We start from the raw sequence: 21284 nt of genomic DNA, 5'->3' as shown, positions 1-21284 counted from the left end.
TCTTAATCCTCATGGTGTCAATTACAACTGAACAAGTGGCTCGTTTTTCTCTTATTCCTCTCTCTCCTGGTGAGCAAGAGGCAGCGCTCTTCCATCTTTAATAGTCTTGTGAGGATATCCCCCAAAACTTTAATCTCCAAAGATGCATTTCTTCACCAATGCCCGGGTAGACGCTTGCCTGAGAGAAGAATATTGAATAATGTAATGTCTGCGTTAGATCTGGGACACGGGCCCAGGACCGCTCGGCACTGCAGTAATGCTGCAAAGCTTACTGCTATATGTTTTTAAATGGTTTATATCAAAGTGCAGTACATGGGGTGTGTAATTCATTCTTATGAAACCCCAATCCATGTATTCACACCGACTAGTGCTGTAAGTATTTATAGTGTTATCATAATATTGTATATTCATTCATTGATTATTTCGAATATATCAAAAAGTTTTGAAAAATGATCAACATAATATCCAAAATCCCGATCTTACACCTTCAGTTTTTCTCATTTTTGTCGGTCCAGAACTCAGGATTCATTTCGAACAGGATTCCAGGGTGCAGTTATTTTCCGTCACACATCCCTCCAAAGATCTGTCAAGTTCAAGTTAACACTGATTGCAGTGGTGCAGTTAGAAAAGAGAGATGAAAAAAGTTAGAAAAGGGAGGAAAAAGTTAGGCACACTGGTGCACCCGGTGTGAAACGTTAGTCTGGAGACATGTAGGATGATTTAAACCTGAGAAATCTGAACAGTTTTCACATTTGAGAGGCTTGAATGAAATAATGTTTGGTATTGTTTTTATAATTAAAAGTGTCAGTTGACTAAAAGATTAATCAACCAGTCGTTTGGGCACTAATGATCATCCTGGTTGAAGTCCCTCTGCAGGTATTTCTCCTGCAGCCATTCTACATCAGTGCACCTTGGGCAAAGTAAATTTTAAAGCCCATGAATCACGTTTTGAAGCTGTAAATCAAAAGCAAGTAATTTTGGCAACACACTATTCCCTGTATTCACACACCTTCTGTCTGCCTTTTCCCTGCAGCTTCACTCAAACTCAGATAAAGGCGATGGATCCGTCAGGTACATTCTGGACGGGGAAGGCGCTGGGACTATATTTATCATCGACGAGGTGACAGGAGATATTCATGCCACTAAGAGCCTGGATCGGGAAAAGAAAACGCATTATGTTCTGCATGCACAAGCCTTGGACCGCCACACAGAGGAGGCGCTGGAACCAAAGTCGGAATTCATCATCAAAGTACAAGACATCAATGACAATGCGCCCAAATTTCCAGATGGACCCTTTGTAGCGACGGTGCCTGAGATGTCTGAAGTGGGTGAGTAGTGCTACAAAATAAACTGGACCTTTAAATAATTACACTCTTACTGTCAGCATCCGTGCACCTTAATTTGATGGATGAGAAAACTGTCTGAGGTGGAGCGTCATGTAGTTTATTTTTCAGATATTCTGTGTGTTTAAAATCCCTTTTATCCCGACACATACTACGGCAAGACCTTTTGGCTTTACATCTTGTGTATGTTTGAATATATTCATACACATGTCCCGCTTCAAGATGGTTTAAAAAGAGGTGTTAGCATGAAGAACTGTGATCAAACATGTTGCTACCTCGCGCAGCATTCTGGTTTGTCCCCTATGTGATAAGGTTCTGCAGAATGTTTGATCTTCTGTAAGCCAGCCCAGTCCTCTTTTTCATCTTTGTTTTCTGGTTGCTGTGATGGTTTCCCGGGTGGGCAGGTCTTTATAAAGCACTCAATAATGCCTCCACAGCAATCCCCGCCATCGAGACTGTGGAGTCCTCCACATCATAGAGGAAAGAAAAGCCTCTATCCACCTCCTCTGAGACAGCTGCTTCTCGTATGCCCGGCATCATGTGGCAAACATCTATTTTTTATTTCTTTATTGTACTGTTCTGTTTTTAGCTCCGTGAACAAAAGCCACCCCTTTTCTCAGTCCAGTGAATTCCGCCTCACAGCACAATAGCTCAGAAGTATGATGCTCAGATATTTCACAGCACTCCTTCAGAACATATGTAGGCTGTCCAAGTGGTGGCCAAACTGTTGTCAGAGAGATTTTGCCTCAAATAAACTATATGATGGGGAGTTTGTGGTGCCGGCAGTTTGTTGAGAAGATAGCATTTATATCTGCCTGTCTAAAATAATCCCCTGAGTTGCTGAAAAGAAGTAGAAAGACTTATTAGGGAAAAAAAAATATCTCAAAGAGAAAACGAACAGCTTCATCAGTTTCTTGCAGCGAGACGATGGAAATGTGCAAAACCGATTAAATATGCAAACCCCAATAGACCTGTAGGCGCCCTCTTTATAAACAGTCAATATCTCCCTCGTTGCGTTCATGAATATTCACGACCAGACGTGCCTGACACACATACAACTTTGCAAGTCAGTATATTTGTTTCCAAGTCGGATATGTCAACACATATCTTAATCTCATCTGAGAGGGCTGCACTGTATGTTCACATTCTCTGTATGTTGAAGAATAATGTATTGACAGGCACTGAATATTTTATTTCAGGTACAGGCCCAATCTATTTTCCAGTATTTACCCCCACCACCTTCTTTTCGATTGCCCAACGCCCACCAGAGCAGAGCTACAGGGTGCAGTATCACCACTCTACTTCATTCTGTCTTCAGGCTGGCCTCCGTTGGTCTCTGAGGCTGTGTTCGGTCCCTGTCCGGCCATGTTTGCTAATAGGCAGCTGAGCCGGTTTTTGGTGCCCATTCCAGCAGCTCTCCCTGCCAGTATTCCCCGTTTCCCCTCTCCACAAACTAAAATATGAGTACATGGCAAATCATTTTTCTCAAAAGATGGCTTCTGTCATTTTAACTCAGTGCTATCATGCTGGTATATGTTCAAGCGTGTTTTTTTTTTTTTAAGATATGATTGACATGACAGGTGAATCCTGCTTGCAGTTAAGTTAGTCCAGTATATGGGCGGGACCTCGTTACAGTGGCTCCAAATATCTGTTGTGCTGACCAAATGACGTCACCAGTGCACGATGTTGGCATCCGTATTCTGGATATTTGGGCAACGAATCGCTAGCTGTAATGTTGAATGAGCCAACTGAGCAAACTAGCTAATGGCAGCCACAATAAGCTACAGAGCTCTGGTCATACTTTAAATCCTGCATTCAATGATTTTTGATTATTGAATTGGTTGCTGTAATCTTTATCTCAGAATGAGTGCATATTAGGCAAATGGAAATACATGTGCAGCACTTGTTTGCTTTCATGTAGTTTTTAACAAGACTACTCATTTTAAAGTTTCAGTGTTTGCTGCAAACTCCATCATCAGTTGCACAAAACATAATCAATCACCATTGATGACCCAAGGGAGGAAATCAAGGACTGTGAAGGGGAAAATAATTAGCCTTTTTTTTCCCGCCCTGTCTTTTGCTGATGTCCATTAAAGTAATTCCTCTTCGGTTCGGCGTCTGCGCCGTCAAATCGGCTGTAACAATCAACTGTCCTCACACTCCACAGCGCTAATCCCCCAGCATTTGTCAATACTGCCGCTCCCAAGTGCAGGAAGAGGGCTGTCTGGGAGTGTGTGGCAGCTAATTGGTTGTGATGTTCTTTTTTCCTGTCTGAATTGATTAGCTGGGCACATGCCAGCTAGTCCAGCATTACCGTTTCCCACCTCCCATTCAATGGTACAGTAATATGTTTTAGAGTGCCAGATGAAAGGAGTATCAATTTCCCACCACTGTATGTCTCCCAGTTGAGATATCTCTAAATGGACACGCTGGAGATGATAGCTCTGCTTTCCTGTCAATCATTTCACTCCTGGGAAAAGGTTTGATAGTGGTTTTCAGAACTCGGTGGCAGAGGCAGCTTGTTTAGATGAATAGTTATGATTTAATGAGTGTTATTGGGACTTATGTAGCAGAAGAGTGCTCATGGTTAAATGTGGACTCTTGATAAACAAAACAAAATAGAGACTCATGGTTGCATTCAGAGGACCGAAGGCATACTTGTGATTTATGTCCCCCATAAGCCTTTATCGAATGTTCCCAGTAGATGCTCTAATCCATCCTAAAACACAGATCAATTATGTTTACTACCCATGTTTTATGAAATGTAGTTGCGCATTTTATTTTGCCTTCAATTTTCCAATAGGTTTCCATATCCTCTGGCGAGCTCCTCTGAAAATCAGCACTCCTCTACGTATTGACATCATTTATCCCATTACGATTATTCCAACCCGTCAACTCTCAACCAACATCCTCAATAACTAATTGGAGCTTTATTACAGTGCACATCAAGGAGATGTTTTTCCAAATGAAAGTGGGAATGAAGCAAATGTTATGGTTGGTGGTTGTAATGCAGCGTCAGAGCCCAACCCTTGATCTTTAAAAAGTGAATTATGTGCTGCGGTCGCAGCCGCAAGTCCAGAGAGGTCAGGAGAGATGGATGGATTGAAACCTAAAGGAGGTGATGAAAGTGGATGTAAAAATGGGACACAGTATGTGACTGGGTTCATAATGGAACAGGTGATCTGTATATGTTGAACCAGATTGCAGAAAAAAACCTTTTGAAAGGAAATCAGAAGCCATTTTCAAGCCTAGTGTGTTTCTAAATTACCGTTTTTTACCTGCTGTTCTTTCCGCGGGATGCTCTCTCATGGAGTCTCTCACTCTCATGGAGTCAGAATACACTGGGACGCTTCATGAATATAAGCAACTTATATGCATTCAGTCATCACTTTATTAGGTACACCTGCACAGGCTTATGCAATCCAACACACAGGTCACAAGTTTGCTTTTATGGTGCCTAAAAATGCTCAAATTTGAGTGATTCTGTCATTGAGGTGTTAAGTTATATGTTGTATCACTGAGGCCATAGTTAGTGATGGTTTTGTGCTGGATTGCACTTTACTGAGGGGTAATTCTACCCCACTCACCTACACAAATGTACAACAGCAACTTTAGCTTGACCTACATAAGAAATGTATAATTGAATATATACAGTTACAACAATGTCACATACAGCCCTGATTCACAAGAAGTCGGGACACTGTTTGCAGGTGATCGTAATCTGTATTGATGAACATTTAACACAACCTGTTTTTACTGTCAAATGTTTTACAAAGTGTTCCTGAGTCCATGTAGTAATTCGCTCACACACCCAACCTCTCTCCATCCTGGATGACGACTGAACCTTTTTAGCGATGCCCCTTTCATACCCAATCATGATAGTATCACCTGTTACCAAGTGACCTGTTTCAGCCAGGTGATTTTTGACCATTATGCAACTTCTATCTATTGCTTATGTCCCAACTTATTTGAAACATGTTGCTGGTGTCAAATTCAGATAAACTGTATACTTGCAACAATCAATTATTTTGATGAGGTAAAATATTGATTATACATTATGTATTATCTTTGGGCTATTTTTGAATTGAGTATACGTCCAAAAAGATTGGCCGAGTATCACATTCTGTTTTTTTTATAGCATCCCACCTGATGGAATTAAGCTTGTGCCTGTTGTATTCATTGTATAAAGGGGCCAGTCTTATATTCTCTGTAAACGTTGTCATCTTAAAAAAAAAGCACCGCCACTGTAAATATAATCCATCTACAATTCGATGTGCACCACTTGAAGCCTAAATGCAGCCTTCCTGCTTTAAAAGCAGTCTGGCATTACAACAATCGAATATTCAAAGATTTAACGTCAAATTTATTGCAAAGGTCTAACCATAATGTTGTGAAAGTGCATTTGAAATAATTGTTGTTGATGTTTTCAGTTGCTTACAGAGAATCTGTGCTCCTTTTATGACAGACAACTAAAGTCTTGTCAGGTATGTGCTTCCTTAGTGAAAACCTTGTGTGGTGGTTGTATTCTGAAGCCTTTTTTTTTTTTCTCCAGGATGCCTTTAACATGAAAAATGTTACTTTGACCTTCAAACATGTGAGACGAGATTCCCTGCAAGGTTCTGCTGATTTTTAAAGTTAATATTCAGCCAGCACAAACATATTGAGTCTTAAGTATTGACTCTTTTTTGAGTAGCATTGAACCTTTTAACTTAGTGTTTATCACCTTAACAATTCCTTATATATATTCCTTATATCTGAACATTTGTCATTTTCTTCACAAGATTCTACACAGAAATATTATTCATACAAGGTCACAGATGAGGATTTTATTTTCTTACGCCATTAACACAGAACAAGTCAAGGCTCAATCAATTACATTATGTACTAACTAATAAGTTTTGCTAGACAGATGATTTAGAACCAGCTCAGCTTCCAGAGCAATCCCACAATTGATTAAGTCCCAATAATTCCCAGTGTAATTTTGGCAGCAAGGTTGACAGAGATTCAGAGTGCCCGAGCACACAGTGGAGTGCGTGGCTCATTACGGGTGGCATTTCGTTCGACTCCTCCAGGTTTTCCAAGAAAAAAATAAGTCATATCAGGTGTGACGCAGTGGAGCGAGTTCCACTTGTTTGATTTAGTTTTATAAAAAAGGCAAATGTCAAAAGGTTTTCAGGCTCTTATGATGGATCATACAGCTCATATGTCCCATAACACAATCATACAGTGACTCTTACATATTCTAATGCATCGTATAAGCACCAAAATGCAATTACAATGCACTCATCATGCAATTATAATGGGTTAATGAAGCTTGTAATGCTGTTTGAGCAACGCTTCAAGTGTTAAATTGAACCACGATGGCTTTTTACACAGACTTTTTAAATAACGGTGCAAATAATGAGCCATCCCGCTAAGTTTTCCAATTACTTGTCTTTGTTTTTGTCATCTTCTGCGATGAAAATTGCATGAAAACCAAGACCGGGGCTTGTACTCATATTTTCTATTTGCAGGTTTTGCAAGGTTTAACAACTGAATAAGGAATTGACCTTTCTTGTGTATAATAACGCACACACACTGCAGTCGGCTGGTGTGCAACAGTGCCTGTGAACAAGTGATTATATATGATTACCCTTGATTACATTTTATAGACAGTTAATTATCATCTATTTGTGCTTACATAATCATAATGCCGCCTGTTTACCAGTAAGCAAACCACGACACCTGCTTTTGTCACTGTTTGTGCGCTGGAACGTCGTGTGAGAATTTGCTAGAATGTAAGTTATTTAGTTGTTTCTCTTGAAGCTACATCTTTCTTCTTGAAGTTGTTTTTCAGCATTTTTAAGTATCTCTCTCTTTTCTAGCCTTGCGCTCATACATTTGAGATTGCACCCAGTGGTTTCTCCTTGGATCCAAATTCACCAGACATGGTTACTAGGAGATTATTTTCAACACATAACCAGCATCACGCAATTGCATTCAGTGAAGTGGAAGAAGTATTCCAAGGAGGATTTACTAACGTGTATGGTATTCCATGATATTACTGCTTTTCATGCGCAGGCTGTATTTTACTGCATATATGGATACGCTGTATTCTTTAAGGTATTGATGTGTTTGTAGCTCCTGAGAACCACGTTTACACAAAGTTTGTGACGATGCATTTTACAGATTATCCAATGGGGTTTTTTGAAATGTTCATGGTAGCGTTTGAGTAGGAACATCTTCCCAACCGTTGAAAGACCAATATCTGTCTGAAAAGTAACCTGCGACTAAATCTGCCAGACAAATGTATTGGTGTAAGAAGTAGAGTATCTGCCTCTGAGAAAGTAAAGTATACATGTACCTCAAATTTGTACTAGAGCCTGTCTGACATATCAGACTTATTGGTATCAGTTTGTTTGTTGTCCGGTCGGCTACAATATGAGATTTTAACGCAAAATAAGAAACATGGGGTGATTTATATCTAATGTATTTCCTGTGACATTTTCTGATATTGGTGAAAGTGGTACTTAACTAGCCATTGCCAAAATATGCGTTTAATATTTATATGTCAGTATCAGATGTTTTTACTGCCGCCAGGCTCTTGTAGTGTCTTTAAGACATATTTTTTTTCTTACATAATTGTTTGTTTCTCACATTTAATAATTGTTGGTCGAAATTACAAGTGGAGTAAAGGTGCAAGGTTGCATTAAATAGAACGAACTAAATCACATTTACACATCTGTATACCTTTTTAACAGAGTCATTATCAGGAAATAATTTTGCTGTGTTCTGTGTCTTTTTGTTTTTGTTAATTTTCAGGCACGTCTGTGTTGCAAGTCACGGCGACGGATGCTGATGATCCCACCTATGGAAACAGTGCCAGAATAGTCTACAGTATTCTTCAAGGACAGCCATATTTCTCCGTCGACCCCAAAACAGGTGTGTTACGACTGCATGCTTGGGGGGGAAAAAAATGCAGAGGCAAAGCAAGCTCTTACAAGTAACTAAAAACTATAAAAGGAGGTAATAACTTTCTTATAATCTCTTTTGTTGATCTCCTAAAGTGTTCTAAAGTGATGTGTATATCACACTGTGAAATCTGTGCACCATACGCTTCTTGCAGTGAACATCCTGTTCTGTTATTGCGGCACGTCTGACATCATAAAAGCTAAAGCAGCCACAGCAGAGTTATGGACTACTCATACGGCTGCTGTATTGTTGAGCACGCAGTCCTCTCTTTGTGGCCTATAACTAACTTCTCCTGGGTCAAAGGAGACAAATGTAGAGATGCCTTCGGAAAGCCATTGTTTCCTACCTTTTGAAAGGAGATGAAAAGCCACCCTTTCAGGATCCATCTTTTGTCTGAGGGAATGGAGTCTGGAATCTATTAAATGTTAATAAACCTTCCAAAGTGCAAGACATATAACTTTTATACAATGTGAAAAAAAATGTGTTTTATGTGAGTGTGTGCGTGTCTGTTTATTTCTGATCTCTCTTTGTCTTGCAAAGGAGTGTGTATGTGCACGTCTGTGTCTTTAGCTTTTGCATGCTTGCTGCTGCTGCTGCTGCTGCTGCTGCTGCTGCTGCTGTCGGTTAACATGAACAACAACCCACTTGTATGAATTGATTCATTGCTGTCTGGAACAACTATTGGCCCCTTCGAGACTGCACCGCCCATGTAAAACATGAATTCTTTGCCGAATGAGCAACACAAATGAATTGCTGAATATTTTGACTTTACCTCGAGGGAAAGGCAGTGGGGATTGATGGAGCAATTTCACAGTGATGTGGCGAGGCAGGAGCAATGCCAGTTTCTGAGGGAAAGCCGGGCTTTCCTTCTCACACAACACCACATATTTTGTTCTATCAACTACACATTATTGTAGTCCATAGTTATCTATTTGGTATCATGTTTTGATTGTAGAAAAGTGATTATTACAGTGATTTCTTTCCTTCTCTATACGCAGAGAGCTTTTTGGATACATCAGATGGCTTGTTTTGCTCAAGCTGACTCGGCATCTTGTCTGCATTGTAATTCAGCATGGGACGTGCTCAGGAGTAGGGATGTGATCGAAGGCCTAGCCAGCTGCACTCTGCACAGCACTATTCCATCCACACATATTAATTTATACAAGTCGGCAGTTGTTTTCGCCGCTGGCGAACCACCCTCCTCCCTCAAATTAGGACAAGGAACTCCAGCGGTCAGTGGAAAATGTGCACATAGAGGGAGTTGCACTCGCATGTGATCTTTAAAATGCTAAGCCTGAGTCTTAAAGCGGTCGCGTTGGCATGCTGCCACTGTTGAGCACCACACTGGGGAGGTGGAGCCGCTCCTGCATCTGTCTGACAGTGCATTACCTTGGCTACACCTTCTCATATCCACATGTACCTGAGTCCCACCATGCTTAGAGACAATGTTCATGTATTATTAGCGGGATTAAGAGAACACACACATTCAAGCGCGCACGTACACACAAATGGACAAATGCACCTCTCCCCATCTGACCTTGATCCGGTGGCCTGATACAGCAGTGACAGATTTTACAAGACCCATGAGGTAGAAGGGAAGATCGTCTAAGGACAGAGGGTAATGATAGCATTTGGCCTACACATATGGTGCAGAAGGAATCCCCAAAGGACCATCTCAGACTTGACCCAAATCCTCAGCAAGGAACAGTTTTACCTGTTTCTACTGCTCTGACTTTGTGGTTTGATCATCTCTAACCCACAAGTGACTGGAATGACTGTTTGGATATTGTGTTAAATTGACCACTGTCAAAGCGTAGAGCAGTTTTCATCCTTTGAACAGGATAAGCGGCCTGTGTAACAGGATGCTTTTACAGAGCAATCATTAACTTGTGTTTCAGCTCCTGATTTTTTTTTTTCTTTTTAAAGATCCACTTGACTTGCTGTGATGCCCATAAATTATATTCTCTATTTGAAAATTTAAAAAAAAAATTTGAAAAGTAAATTACTGTTATCATGCTGTTTGTGAATGGCCAAGACACAGTTTCTCTTCATAGTCCTTAATAGTAAATATAACTATATATACTGTAAGACAGACATGTTAATAGCTCCACATAACATGTTGCCAAGTTATTAAGGATTAAAGCCACTAGAAATAAGATTCAATCATGGATGTTAAACTGTAATTGATGCCTCTGTGATGGTGTCATGCAGCATGCAAAAATAAGGGAGGGATGGGAATTTAGGATTAGATTTACTTCAGTGGAGAAATAGACGAGCATGACAGAGTTTGTAAAGACAGAAATATAACTGATGCAAAAGATAATGATGGAAGACCTGAGGGGAAATATGTGGGCAGAAGAAAACAAATGTGGCTGCTCTGCACTGCGTGATGCTAATCTGATATTCCAAAATGTTTTGTATGGCCTCGCAATTCTTTTTCATGAAAAATGTCTCTAAGGTTGGACACAGAATGACACAGTTGTCTGTAAGAACTCATGAGTGATTTACATTTTGCTACTTAATAATATTGTTGCTCATCCGAGCAATATGAGGTGTAATTCCAACAATCCATCGAGTCCATACAGATTATATGAAGGTGAAAGAGATTTACATTTCCATCATAACAAGTCCAATGGACCAATAATTTTTCATATTTATGATCTGACATCTTAATAGTGCTAAAAATGAGCTGGAATTACTTATTAAGAGAACAAAATTTGATGGTGAGGATGGTTAGTCTTATTTATTATCATTCATGAAAAAGTAATGAATTCATGAGAAGAGTTAGCTCAGAGCAAACTCCAAATTATAGCCGCTGGTTATGGAAGAGTTGTCCGAATATGATGAAGTAGCTGTGTACTAGGTGGTGATATGATGACTATTTACCAAGAAACCGACACTCCAGCAGCCACTGTTCACCAGAGTGTATCAATGAGAACTGATGAATGCATGGTTGAATGGCTTCAATCTTTTCAATCAACTAGTTCATATGTACGCCACATACTAAAGACTATTACCATCAGAAATACCACACAAAATTCTAAACGTGTTTGATCAATCCCTGTGCAGGTTTGTGCATAATCAAAATTGTATGGCGTCTGTAGCACTTCATAAAGCACAGTGGAATGTAATTTGGAAGAAGGTATGGATTATCCACTTGTTGATCAGTGAAGTACTGAGACGCTGCAGGTTTCCGTTCCAACTGCACATTACAGCAACGAACGCCACTGATTGTCACACCTTCAGAAAGTGCGGTGGACTAATCAGTGAAATCTTGTTGGTGCAGAATGTGGCTGGAGCAGAAACCTGCAGACTCCTACCTATAATGACATTCCATTTCTACCCAGACTTACTGCATATGGAGGCTGCTGTATTCATGACTAGTAAACAGGACTAAATATAGTGTGGGGGTCAGCAGGGGATGAGTTTAACCGAACATAATGATTCGAAGCAGCTACCCTGACTCTGCCCAAAGATAAAGAAAAAAATCTGTTTCTCAGCCCTTCAGCAGCCCCTTATCACTTCATGTGTTGTGTGTCTAATACAAAAACCTTCTTGGCCTGAAGCAGTGACATGATGGAGTTGGTTTTTCTACAAACAATATTTTGTTACCTTTGGACAGCTTCCTCTTTACCCCCCTTTTTTTTTTCTAACTGAGCTAGGTGGCTGCTCCATAATTATTGTTGCTCCCAGATCATAATTGCAACTGAATTGTGTTTTGTTGCTGGAACATCATAATTAATGTTCCTCCATCATCATCATCATCATCATCATCATCAAATAGCAACAAGGTCTGCATCTAGAGCAAGCCATCATCATTGATTAAGTATACCACTTTTATTCAGGAGAGCGAAGTTCAGATCCCGTACGTATATTCCGTCACACTCACTTACTATCCATGTACTAAGTTCAATTATTCTTCATTTCCTTTCAGTTTTCTGTTGCTGTTTGGCAAGTTTCAGGCAATAAAACTCCTTGGTTAGGATTAGGCAACGCACACATTTGGTTAGGTTTAGACAATGAATATACTTGATTAGGTTTAGGCAACTTTGTTTACACTTTTTCCCCAAGTTGCTAAGCAGTGTAATATAATGACAAAAATAACAAATACATGATCAGTCAGTTTCAGTGATGGTCCCAGAGCAACTTTTTCTTTATGATGTTCCAGGAACAACACATAAGCAGCAATATCAGATTGTGTATTTATCAGTCTCCTCTGATAACCTTGTATGGAACTGAACGAGTGCATTCCCCAAAATGTCAAACTGTATCTTTAAAGCTGGATGGTCAGAGACGGTTGCTGAGGTCAGTTTTAAACAACAGCTTTGAATCCTGGCAAGGTGTCAGGACCCTGAGCCCCCTACCTGCTGCGCTTGTTGTGACTTGTCTGGGGATTGTGTGTCTATAACAAGAGCGGCTACACAAGGACAGCAGCGTATTAGGCAGACGTTACCTTCCTCAGCTCACTGAATGGAAATTACAGGATAAAAGTTAGAAATGGTGCCTGATTCTACATTTGACAGGTTTACTCAGGTAAAGTCTGCCACTTTTTGCCAGAGTGATATTACAGTATTAGCTTGCCATATCGCCATACTAGTTCTATTTGCTAAATGATGTGCTAACTGTACTTTCGCTGAAATGGCTTTACTTGATTACATGGTTTGCAAATTTCAAAAGTGCAAGCCAGCACTTTTATTAAGAGCTTTCTATATCTCAGCAAAAGTACTTCTTAGACGGCGGCTGCATTTATCCTTTTTATAGTCGGGTCGTAACTCCTGTCTTTCCCATCACTACCGTGCATCTGTCACTTACCCGCAGAGACATCAAGGTTGTTCCTCTGGAGTCTCATAGTCGAATGCCCCTCCAACCCTGCCTAACATCTGTACTCGCTCACACACAGGCGCAAAGACACACCACACTGCAGAGCCACTAAGTCCCTTTTGCATTCTAAATAGGCTAATTTCTCTGCTGATCTGGGATTTGGGAGTGTTCGAGTTTATTGAAGGAGCTGACACAGATCAAGACATTTTTTTTTTTTTTTTTTGCAGTTCATGGATTAAGTCTAACCACTGGTTAGATCAAGGAAAAAGCTGTCACTGTCAGTCAGTCATGATGTAGCAGTCCAATTATTCTCAATCAGATATCATAAAATATGAACAAAAAAAACAGAAAAGTCCCTGTAAAGTCACAGGTAAAGGTCTACTTTTTATGATTTCTGTGATTTATATTTCTGCTTTTGTTGGTGTTATCTACCATTTTTTTTTTTTTTCTTATCCAGAAACGCTTTAAGAGTGCAGACACACAGGGATAACATCGTATTGGATGGACCAAAAACCAAGATTCCTGAAGCTGGAGATTGAAGAGCGCTTTAGTAATCTCCTATAATCCTTTTTGTTCACCCAGGAGATTGTCCTCCTTTAGAAGTTTCTAGCCAGACAAAGAGGTGGATAGTGTGATGGTATCAACTCTAATAGACTGGGGAGGTTGAGGAAAAGGCTAACCACCTCACTGTGTCGAATGGGCCCGGGTTCAAGGAAGTCAGCTCTCTCTCAATTATTTTCTAAATTAACTGACGAGCTCCATAGAGATTTAGGGGAGACTATCTGAGGTATTGTGGTTCAGAAGTGGTCAGGAGAGGGAGTTCAGGGGTGCGATCTTCATGTCAAAGCACTGACATACCGCTCAGGTACTTGCACTTTCCAGAGAATACCTCTGTGGCCTTTTCTTTATTGTTAAAGAATGCTGTTCAACATTTAATGCAGTTCAGTGAGTATGTTTGTAATTTAGCTACATCATTCATAGGTGGTCACAAATCTCTTTTCTTGTTTAAGTGTTTTCCTCATTCCTGAATGGTCAGGGGCTTCTCCTGTGTTTGTTTGTCGACAAATGATTGACAGCAGATCATCTGCACTTTTGTTGACGACTGTGGAATTCCCAAAGCTGAGACAGAAAACCTCATAGTTGTGCTCAAAGTTCCTAAACCCGGTGCTGTGAAATATTGCTCAGGAGCGATGTGCCTTCATGAGTAAAGGGGTAATAAGAGACTTGAAAGGTCAGCTCGTCTGTCTTGGTGTTGTTTTAATGGAAAGTGTGGCCAATTGCCAAGATCTCTGTGTCTCAAGGACCCCAGGTTAAGTAATGCTAAGACTCCAGTTAATAACACAAGACAAAGCCCGCATCATTAGAAAGTGGCTGCAAGCAATTTGATTAGTTTTGAATCCAAGAAAAGCAGCAGATTCATGCTGAGATCTGGCATTTGAAAAGAACAATGTGGCACAGTGTGCTAGAAAATATCATGTCTAACCTGTAGAGGTAATGGGAAGACAAAGGACAGACATTATAGGTTTCTGACAGGCTTCCACCACGAGTCCAATCAAGCTTTTCTATTTTTTATGCTTCAGTTTTGTAGGGTAAAATTAAAATCTTTGAGTTTAAAAGGTCCGGTGTGAAATATTTAGGAGGATCTAACGGCAGAAATGGAATAAAATAGTCATACTTATGTCTTCATTAATGTCAAGCCAATAGCCAGAATAAATGTTGGCAAGGTAAGATTCTGCAAAGCTACAGATGAGTTAAAACCTCTCATTTCTTTATATTGCAACCTTAAGTTTCTGTAGGTTCAATGTCTTTCTTGTTGCAACGTTGTGCTCATGCTCTGGTTGGGTTTAAGCAAAATAACATCTTGGTTAGGGTCAGAAAAACATGGTTTGGCTTAAAATGACTTTTTTGGTCACCAAAAACATGACTGCAGATGTCACATGGTTGCCACAAAACCCAATTAAACGTCCCCTGTCCCTGATGTCTTCAGTAGCCCAGAATGGACAACACTTGCTCAAGAGGTTTTCACATTGGTCATGTTTTTAGTGGGGAGCGTGAAAGCCAAGGGTGTACAGTTTGTTGCAATCTGCCACCTCATTGCTAGATTCTACTATATTCCACATTCACGACCTGTAAGGCTTCAAAATACTGACGATCAAAGTTGTGTTATTTAAATGTACAATTTAAAACCCATATTTCGTCTATTATGAAGAAATTTCCCTTACTGGTTCAGTTTTTGCTCTGATAAGTGAGATCACAGGAAATGCTGGGAGTCACAAAAAAATAAACGCCAGTGTTTATTATTGATGTGCATTTAGCTCATAGTTTTGGCATTTTCCAATACAGAGAGCAGCATGTTAATCTCTCCTGTTGACTCAGAGCTGAAACAGCAATCCAGCACATTCTGTCACTGTCTGATTAGCGTTCGATAAGAAGGATGTACCAACATGTAACTCACCAACAAAAAGGTCAGTTGACTCCCATTTAATTAAAAACCATATGATATATGAACCACCATTATTTTAAATCAAGAATGAATTCTAGTAACTCACTTTTGAATGGGGAAAAAAAACAACATATTTTTTATATCGTGTCAGAGAGGAATCTACCTGGCAGTCAAAGTAAATGTGTTAGCTTTGATATCCTTGGAATAAAGCCCTGCAACACGTCGTGTCTGTCTTGCTGGTGCCCCACTTAACGGTTGTTCATGTACAGGCAGAACTAATACACACAAAATGACGCCGCACGAGTATTAGATACCATCAGAGTCGGTACAAAGAAAGACTGAACCCCTGCAATATGCTTTAAAGTACAAAAAGTGTCTAAATCTAGTTTTGCTTTATCTCACAATATCCAACAGGTTGTGTTTCTGTGTAGCTCTGTAGGGGCATCTGAGGACACACAGAGCGCCGTGTGACATTACACATTGAAACACTCTTTTTTAACCAGTCGACTGATTCTGTCCTTTATATGGAAAAAGTCCAGAAGCATCAGCCACGAGAGAAATTTGAACTGGAGAAATCAATAGGTTAAGGTTTGCTCATACCACTGTGGATGCTGCAGTAGAGAACTCTATTCAAAGCTCATTCATATAAATTTCATCACCCTGTCAACTTTATATTTTTAAAGGTTACATTGTGGGGATTACAAAATCATCTGACTTGAACTCGGCTCTCCAATGCAATTCTCAGCAGAACACCGACTCCTTCTGTGACACCTTCTGCTCATATCACTCTTCTTTTATGTCTGTTGCTTATGATAGTTATATATTACCATTCCATCCTTGTCCATCGTGTGATTAATAAAATATAATTTCCCTTTTTGTTGATTCACTGCTGATGAGCCAGGCTTCACAGGCAGTCTATAGGACCTCAGCTACTACTCAGTGTGACAGATGATGTGGAACCTAAGATCCCCTGGATCGTAATACTGTTGGCTGCCCTGCTCCTTGACCCACTTTTAATGATTATTCTGCTCGAGGCGAGTGGATTAGTTTCTGTCTATAGAGTCGAGAAGAAAGAAAGAGGAAAATGACCTATTGTATAACACGGCTATTGCTGCCACTTTTGTGAAATTAGGAAATCATGAAACTGGAATATTTCAAGGCTCGAGTTAGAAACCTAGAGCTAACAGAAAAATTGCAATAAATGATAATTTTCTTGGTCAGTCGTCCAAGATCCAGCAGATACAGGACAGCATTAGTCATGTTTCTGGGTACCTGGTGAATGTAGGTCCAAACGTTACTTTCTCTTATCGTCTCCACCTATTCCTGAGAAACAAATCTGGATCTTGAGCTGCTAAATGCTCCACTATGTTTAGCATCTAGGCACCACAGGACACGGTCTCTTCCATGGTCAAGTTAACAATAACAAAGATGTCAAGTCTGGTGACAATTTCAACCAGAAGAACTTGGTTAGGTTCAGTTAAAAGATAAGATGGTTTTGCTCATAATTAGTACATCCTGAACACTGTCATCACTCGCTGTTGTCCTCACATTCACCTCAAAAAAAGTGTAATTGAAGTTTAGTGCATTCATCTTGCCTCCCAGGGTGGAATTTAATCAGCACTGGGAGTTGAGAAGGAAGGTGCCACAAACTGAATTTGGCATTTTAAACTTCTGAAGAAAAAAAAAAAGGGTAAATATAGCTTAAGTGATATTATAATGTGATTATTTATGCACCATTTAACACTTTTTGCTGTAAACATAAACCACTTTAGAAAATCGAGCAGTTTCACCAGGCACCAGTGATATTAGCGATGCCTTGTTTCATTCTCCATCTTATCCAACATCACCTCCTGTTGTGATTTTCACTCACAACATGAAGCAACAGCAGCAAAGTCCATTTACCATCATGAGCAACAGCATCCCATTTTCTCACAGGTCTCTGTGCTCCTGGTCAACCGTTGTGTATTATTGGCAGGTTCACAAGTTCACAAGAACATGAGTACAATTGTTGCTGGAGGGTCATGGCTCTGAGGAAAAAAACAAGATTTACAACGAGCACAGATGTAACGGGTAGAACATATTAAATCTGGCTCCATGTGGTGATGTGGTTTCGGGAGCTAAGATGGCGCATTAACCCTCCAGCACAGATATAGACGCACACACACAAAACTAATATGGAGGAACAGACACATTAAGACTCAGCACACAGACAAACACACACAGACATATGCGCAAGACACCCAGCTATTGCATTCAGTAAATCACCTACCGCACAGCAACATGGGAGGCGAATACTCTGCCTGTGTTTTTAGGCTTGTTACTGCGTTATTACCTGTGTACGGTTTCCCTGTAGTGGGTAGAGGTGCAGTCATATATCACAGAGTTAGCATTGTGAAAGTTCATGGCTGTGTTTGCCGTGTTATTGTAGTAATAAATGTGATTGAGTGGGTGCCATAGAAAGTTGCATTCTGCCGTGATCCAAGGTTGCATAGTCATTTTGACTGTAATGAAAAGTGAGGAAAGGCTAACCTTGGCAATGAGGGACCAGGAGAATCAAAGATGAAAGAAGCACAGTTTTATGGTGTTAGTCTTTAAGGGGGGGCTGTGATGTGGTGCTTTATGTGCAGTCCATAACTTCAAGAAGTTTGGCTGGGAAAAATCTTAGGAAAACGGCAATAACATCTTGACAACAACCAATATATTTCACATGGGTTATGTTTTTTTTTACTGTAATAGTTGCCCCAACCCATGACATGACCAATATTCCTTTCAAAAAATGTCTGCAGCCACATGGAAACATGGCAGTGCCTCCCAGCATTTTGGCTCATAATGGTTTTTTTTGGGGTTTTTTTCCTCTGACCGTGCAGGAATCATCAGGACTGCCTTAGCCAACATGGACCGGGAAGCCAGAGAACACTACACGGTTGTTATCCAAGCCAAAGACATGGCAGGCCAGGTCGGAGGCCTCTCTGGCTCCACCACCATCAACATCACTCTGACGGACATCAACGACAACCCGCCCAAGTTTCCACAAAGTATGTTCACAACTTTACAGTCTATCTAACAAAATACATTATTTAGATTACTGGTAAACATATTTTCCATTAAGTAGTGGCTTATTAGCATGCATAACGGCTCTTTATTCGTCATAGTAGTCATAGAATATGGTCACTGAGATTAAGGCTTAATAAGTGCTTTATAGACTTTACCTATGGTACGGTCCTTCAAATTCATAGTCAAATTCAAATTCATTAGGTTAGACTTTCAAAATAAAGCTGGTGACAAAGAGTTCACGTTTAATGACATGTAATGACTTTTTAGACTGTAATCAGCATTGTCATGGGTGAGGTTCGGTCAGCTTTAGGCAACAAAACTACTTTGTTAGGTTTAGGGAGACATCATACTTTGGGTTGAAATAATTACGTATAGTCTTGTAATGTTGTACTGTACGTAATATATATGTAATTTGAGTAATGGAAGTGATGTAACTCACATTACATCGGGCAAGTCATGCCATAATTTAAAAATTAGTCGGGGATGAGCACGGGCTGGATATTAATGAGGTAAATGTCGAATGAATATAGTCTGTTCTTATGTAACAAGAAACCGTGTCGAAGTCATTCTAACTAATCAAACAGATGGATGCTTGTGTTGGAATAAGGTGCACTGTATTGAGGAAACCAGGAGACACTATATTGTCTTTGACTTTACCCTGATAAAATTGTTCCCTTTGGCTTTTTTGCTTGTTAACTAGCCAGAAGGACGATTTAGCAAAATGACCAATGGTAATTGTGTTACTACAACTAACTGGAATACATTATCTCCTATTACGTGAAATAGCCAAGTTGTGGCTGGGAATATAATCAGCTGTTCGCAGTCATTCTGGGCCTTGAGCAGAAGACCTCCAACAGAGAGGCCTGAGGCACATTAAATTACCTGAAATGCATTTTTAAAATGAGCTCCATACTGTATTTTCCTTTTGGAAGTGGAAAGATAACTGAAACAGAGGTACTGTTCTTTAAAATCATTCACATTGCGGAACAAAAGTGCTAATAGGTTTTACCATAAGAGACAGGCAGATTATCCTCTGCACTGTGAGCATCAACATTTCAGTGTTTGCACAGAAAATCCTTTTTCATTATGCTTTTTTCATGCATGCATTGATTAGCAATACATCAATCTCTGAAGAGCAAAGCATAATTTTATTTTAATTATTGAGGCTTCCCCTCATAGACCTACTCAGCATTCCCCACTATAATGTATTTTTTTTTCATTATTGTGTGACTCAGTCGTCTAATATTGCGGTTAAATTTTCCATAATTAGCAAAAATGAGACCGGCATTCATCAAAAGCTTCTGTTTTGCAGTCGGATATTTTTCCCATTTAAATGATAAGTTTAAGTAATGACAAAGTTGTGACTCTTTGTCTTTGAAAGTGCCTCATCAAGCGCAATCCCCCAAGGCTTAGTTTTTCATTTTGTGCTGCAGCGACAAACTATTTCCAAACCATCAACATTTTCTGAATAATCATCTGCCTCAGAGTTTGATCTGCTCCATTGCAGTGCTATCAACCACACTTTAGCATTTAATGTCAATTGAAGCACTGCAGAGTGTTTTTAATGACATTCCCCCAGGAACAAATGGTGACAGACTCAAAGTGCTTAGCTAAGCCCTTTCAGACAATGATGCGGTGCAGATCGGCCTCTGTTTAAAACACTTTTTTTTTTTTTTGTGCCGTCTCTAAATTTTTATCCACAGAAAATTACCAGCTGTATGTCCCTGAATCAGCTCAAGTAGGGAAACCGGTTGGGAAGATCAAAGCTAATGATGAGGACCTTGGCGTCAATGCAGACATCAGGTACAGCATCATTAACTCTGAGGGGGCCAACATGTTCTCCATATCCACGGACAGGGACACGAGAGAGGGAGTCATCAGCCTTAAAAAGGTAAGGAGATGCAGCCTAAAAGACATGAGTCTATTTTTAGAGTCTCTTGAGGAAGATATGAGGAAATGTTTATCAGTCTTTTGCTTGAACTTGCGGGTGAACTGTTGACTGTTTTTGACCCCAAGGGATGCTAGAAAGCCACTATTTACCATCTCATATCATACGAGGACACTTAGGTAAATCTGTCCGTTCACAAAGAAATCCACAGTCTAGCAGTATTAAATGACTTAAACAAATAAAAAAAATAAATAAATAAAAAAAAAGGCTCTTTGACTGATTTGTAATTAAGCATTTTCTTTTAGATTATGTCCTCTTAAAAAAGGGGGCAACATATGCACTAATATGATTATATGTGTGATATGCCAATAGCAGCTGATACTATCTGTTAGCTGATACATCTGTCAGGTTTAGTAGCAATGCTCCAATAAATTAGTAGAAGGCAGATGCCAGGATGGACTCTGTTCCAAAAATTCAAAATGATTAAAAGACAAACAGACTTTGTTCGGATTAAATTAGTTGAAAAATGGAAAATATATATAAGACTTACAGTCTCTTTTGCAGTGCTGTTGAATTTGAATTTAGTTAAAACTCCATAGGATGATGATTTGACAAATCATATGGAAAAGAAAGTCTTACCTCAAGCAGAAGAAAAAAAAAATATTACGCTTGCTTTTCCACCCCTCTTGTCAAACTAAAACTTATCTTACTGCAATACTTGTATTGCAATGTATTTAACTGAGCCTTAAATTAGCATTCACCTCTCATCACTGGTTCCATCCAG

The 21284-nt window shown here is 39.8% G+C and overlaps 1 protein-coding gene across 1 annotated transcript in view; it reads left to right on the top strand.

The window, feature by feature from the left end:
- LOC119009032 (cadherin-18) overlaps positions 1 to 21284 on the top strand; it is a 90309-nt gene that overhangs the window by 36261 nt on the left and 32764 nt on the right. The window contains exons 3-6 of the mRNA XM_037079923.1: positions 1034 to 1328; positions 8145 to 8264; positions 18426 to 18593; positions 20316 to 20503. Of these exons, the coding sequence (XP_036935818.1) occupies positions 1034 to 1328; positions 8145 to 8264; positions 18426 to 18593; positions 20316 to 20503 (771 nt within the window). The remainder of the gene's footprint in view (positions 1 to 1033; positions 1329 to 8144; positions 8265 to 18425; positions 18594 to 20315; positions 20504 to 21284) is intronic.

This window comes from Acanthopagrus latus, chromosome 19, assembly GCF_904848185.1.
Source record: "Acanthopagrus latus isolate v.2019 chromosome 19, fAcaLat1.1, whole genome shotgun sequence".
Classification (NCBI taxonomy): Eukaryota; Metazoa; Chordata; class Actinopteri; order Spariformes; family Sparidae; genus Acanthopagrus; species Acanthopagrus latus.
The sequence above is the reverse complement of the archived record's forward strand: the minus strand, read 5'-3'. Positions and strand labels throughout refer to the sequence as shown.